At 45.0% G+C, this 4,699-nt stretch overlaps 1 protein-coding gene across 7 annotated transcripts in view; it reads right to left on the bottom strand.

Moving 5' to 3' along the window:
* Positions 1 to 3,677, bottom strand: part of LY9 (lymphocyte antigen 9) — a 27,786-nt gene extending 24,109 nt beyond the window's left edge. For all 7 annotated transcript variants that reach the window (XM_010837859.1, XM_010837860.1, XM_010837861.1 and 4 more), the window contains exon 1: positions 3,504 to 3,677. In XM_010837859.1, coding sequence (XP_010836161.1) covers positions 3,504 to 3,627 — 124 coding nt within the window. In that variant the 5' untranslated portion in view covers positions 3,628 to 3,677. The remainder of the gene's footprint in view (positions 1 to 3,503) is intronic.
* Between the last annotated feature and the right edge of the window lie 1,022 nt (positions 3,678 to 4,699).

Below are 4,699 nucleotides of genomic sequence, written 5' to 3'. Positions count from 1 at the left end.
TGGGAGAGGGAGAGGGTGGGAAGATTTGGGAGAATGGCATTGAAACATGTAAAATATCATGTATGAAACGAGATGCCAGTCCAGGTTCAATGCACGATATTGGATGCTTGGGGCTGGTGCACTGGGACGACCCAGAGGGATGGTATGGGGAGGGAGGAGGGAGGAGGGTTCAGGATGGGGAACACATGTATACCTTTGGTGGATTCATTTTGATATTTAGCAAAACTAATACAATTATGTAAAGTTTAAAAATAAAATAAAATTAATTTAAAAAAATTAAAAAAAAAAGAATATATTTGAATCAGTTCTAATGAGGTGGATGAAACTGGAGCCTATTATGCAGAGTGAAGTAAGCCAGAAAGAAAAACACCAATACAGTATACTAACGCATATGGAATTTAGAAAGATGGTAACAATAACCCTGTATGCAAGACAGCAAAAGAGACACAGATGTATAGAACAGTCTTTTGAACTCTGTGGGAGAGGGCAAGGGTGGGATGATTTGGGAGAATGGCATTGAAAGGTGTATAATATCATATGTGAAATGAATCGCCAGTCCAGGTTTGATGCATGATACAGGATGCTCAGGGCTGGTGCACTGGGATGACCCTGAGGGATAGTATGGGGAAGGAGGTAGAAGGGGGGTTCAGGAAGGGTAACGCGTGTACACCTGTGGTGGATGCATGTTGATGTATGGCAAAACCAATACAATATTGTAAAGTAATTAGCTTCCAATTAAAATAAATAAATTTATATTAAAAGAAAGAAAGAAAGAAAGAAAAATATGTAGAGAATGTTGGAGAGAGTGGAGAGGCCAAAGAATAGCTGGGAAGGATGGGAAAATTTGAAGTATGTTCTTAAAGCTTAAAGGTCACAGAAAACATAGATGCAGAGTACAGCCTGGTGCAGGCCAGGGGAGTGGTTTCTGTTCAGACCCCCATCAGCTGAGCACTTGGACCTTCTGGAGAGGCTGCCAGGTAGGACACAGGACTAGACACCCTGGATGTGAAGGGGTCTGTTCAGGTAGACTCTGGGGCAGATTCAGAAGACAGAAGCTCAGCTGATGTTATGGTGATTTGGTTGCCTAAAAGAGAGCTCTTGTCATCCAGAACACCCTGCTTATGATTGCTACGTGTGTATTAGGCACTTTGTAGAAATCATTCATTTGAATTCTCAAAATTAATCTCATAAGAAGCCCTTTTTTTTCTGATAAGGAGCTGAAATTTAGAGTTTAAGCCACTTGCCTGAGATTACAGGGTTGATCAGTGGCAGAACCCAGATTCTGGGTAGATGATACCCTGGGGTATAGAGGCTGGAAGCACTGACTACCCCATCCTGGGAGCCCAGAAGGTGGTAGATCTTGGCTGGGAGCATATGAATATGTCTTGACCTTGTCTGTCCTCACAGCAATGGTAAACAAAAACTCACACATGTCAGTGGGAGGAGGAGCAAGATGTGGTTCCTACAGGTCAGATCTTATTGCAGCAAGCAGTGCTACATAGGTCCCATAGAGGAGTTGCAGGTATCATCCATCTTATCTTAAACTACATTGTTTGACAAGTTATTAAAGGGAAGGTTTAAAGATTTTGATAACTGAATTTGACTTGCCCATCCTTTAATATTTATTGAATAATGTACTTATAACAGTGATTATTATAATAACAAACACAGCTTCCACCAGCTGTATGCCAAGCACTTACACATACATCCTTAATCTATAAAACAGTCTTGCATAGTACATTTTATTGTTTGTATTCTACACTTAAGAAATAGAGGCTCACACACCTGATAAATGATGGAACAAGGACTTAATTTTGAATATTCCTTATATTAAACCTGGGGGCAGGGGGTTGGACTTGTTCACGCTACTGCCTCCTAAGTTCCTGAAATCACTCCTTGGAAACACAGAAGAATCAAGAAAACTGCCTTCTAGACCAAAACAGTGAGGCTTGAGGTCGCCCTAACTGGTGGTGTCAGGCAGAGGGAGATGCCCTGAACTGTTTGAAATTCACTGTGTTGACCATCTGGATGCCATTGAATGTGGCTAATTCCAGGTTTATCCAACACAACCAGGAAGCACCCCAAGAGTTGAGTGTGAATATAAATAGCTTTGCTGCTACCTGTGTTCTTATGGTGAACAAAGATGAAATAGAAAGTGAAGACAGGTTAGACTGAAATCGAGCCTGAGGTCTAGGGTCCCTCTACCCCTACACATGCATCTGAGAGTTTTCTAGAATTCTCCTCACTGCTCGGCCACTAACTTCATCCTTACTGCTGTCAGGCCCTTAGTGCTCCTGCATTATCCTCTCTAAATCCCTGATGAGGAAGCAGAATTCCAGAGGGACAGTAGCTACCACTGTGTCAGTGGTTGAGACCCTTTCTGGGTACTGGGTCAGCTCTGCCCACTGGAGAGAGGTGGCTCAGGCCATGCTCCTGAGAAAAGTTCCCAGAAACTAGCAGAAATTGGGCCTTCATGGGGAGGTAGAATGTTGGGGAGAAAGGATATTCAGATAGAAGCCAACTAGCTGAGGGCCACCAGACCATCTTGAGATCCCCGGTGAAGCCTCCAAACATGTGATAAACAAGGCAGGATATAAAAAGAAGCTCCAGCAGTCCTATCTGGAGAAGGCAATGGCACCCCACTCCAGTACTCTTGCCTGGAAAATCCCATGGACAGAGGAGCCTGGTAGGCTGTAGTCCATGGGGTCGCGAAGAGTCGGGCACAACTGAGCGACTTCACTTTCACTTTTCACTTTCATGCATTGGAGAAGGAAATGGCAACCCACTCCAGTGTTCTTGCCTGGAAAATCCCAGGGATGGGGGAGCCTGGTGGGCTGCCATCTATGGGGTTGCACAGAATCGGACACGACTGAAGCGACTTAGCAGCAGCAGCAGTCCTATCCCTCCCTTGGAAACTGGTAGGTGATTTGTTATCAGGACAAGTTTCTGGTATCCCTCTGCAGGTCTTACCCACATTGCATAGGGAACAAACTCATTGTGCAGCATTTCTTATCCTGAAAATGTAAGAGCAAGAGGAATAGAGTCTGAACCTGGGGTTATTTGAGTCTGGGGCTAGAAATTCACCTACTCATGGTGTGTAACTATGTATATTCACACACACACACACACACACACAGCTCACCGTAAGGTGGAACCCGCAGAAAAATTACCAAAAGGAGACAGTTTCCTGGTTTTAACAACTAGTGCTGTGTGCCATGCTCAGTTGCTCAGTCATGTCTGAATCTTTGTGACCCCAAGGACAATAGTCCACCAGGTTCCTCTGTCCACAGAATTTTTCAGGCAAGAATGCTGGAATGGGATGCCATTTCCTCCTGTAGGAGCTCTTTCCAGCCCTGGGATGGAACCCACAGCTCCTGCGGCTCCTGCATTGGCAGGCAGATTCTTTACCACTGTGCCACCTGGGAAGCCCTTAAATAACTAGAATCCCCAGAAAAAATGTGACCAGCTTCACTGGAATACCAGTGGCCACAGTGTGGACTTACCCAAGAGCAAGAAGAGGAGAAGGGTCCATAGATAGGGAGAGAATATGTGTGGTTGACTCTTCGGTGGCTTATTGGAGAAAGGTTGCGGAGCCCAGTCATCTGTATGTCTCCTTGGGCTCGCCATGATGATCTACTTTCAGATCATGGGCTAAAGGAGGAAGCACTTACCACAGCTTCCGCAAACTGTGTGTGTGTGCATGTCCCAGCGAGGGCTGTTTATACCGAGCACCACAGACTCCTCCCATATGCTCAGGCTGGGGTAGAGCTCCAAAGTCTATTATAAACCTTCACAGTACTTGCAAACCTATAACGGGCATAACTTGCTTCAGTCTCAGGAGACTTAGGTTCTAAACTTGGCTCTGAAATGCCCCTTAAAGATCTCTACCTCCAGGTAGAGATAACTAATACATGCCCTGGTGTAATCAACTCTTCTTGAGTATGAGATGGATTTAGTGACTTGCTTCTAGTGAGTAGAATATGGCAGAAGGGATGGGATGTGGCTTCCATTTTGGGCTGACCCTCTCTACCCTCCCTTCACACCCCCATCCTTCCCTGACCTCATGCAAGGAGATAGGTATTATGTTGTAAGGATGGCCTCCAGCCAGCAAGGAACTAATGTCAATAGTTGATGAGACCTTGAGGCTTTCCCAGAGCCATGGAGGTGAAACTGGAAGTGAATCCTCCCCCGGGAGGGCCTTGAAATGACTATAGTCCTGGCCGACACCTTTACTGTATCTTAGTGAGGGACTATGAGCCACAGGTGCCCAGCTAAGCTGTGCCTAGATTCTTGATCCATAGAAACCGTGAGATAATAAATGTTTACTGTTTTAAGCTGCCGAGTTTCATAATTGGTTACCTAGCAGTGGATAAATAATACAATGATCCAACAAATTCCCTACTTTGTTTAAGCCAGTTTGTGTTGAATTCCTGGCAATGCAACTGAAAGACTTTTAACTAATCTGGAAAAAGCACCAGGGAAACTGCCCTGAGGATGGATATTGTAAGTGACAGTTGTATAATCGAGTTGAGAAGGTAGGTTGTCAGTTCAGTCACTCAGTCGTGTCTGAATTTTTGTGACCCCGTAAACAGCAGCACCCCAGGCTTCCCTGTCCATCACCAACTCCCAGAGCTTGCTCAAACTCATGTCCATCGAGTCAGTGATGCCATCCAACTATCTCATCTTTTGTTGTCCCCTT

Source organism: Bison bison, unplaced genomic scaffold, assembly GCF_000754665.1.
Source record: "Bison bison bison isolate TAMUID 2011002044 unplaced genomic scaffold, Bison_UMD1.0 scf7180017864082, whole genome shotgun sequence".
NCBI classification, from domain to species: Eukaryota; Metazoa; Chordata; class Mammalia; order Artiodactyla; family Bovidae; genus Bison; species Bison bison.
This window is presented reverse-complemented; position numbering and strand designations above follow the sequence as displayed.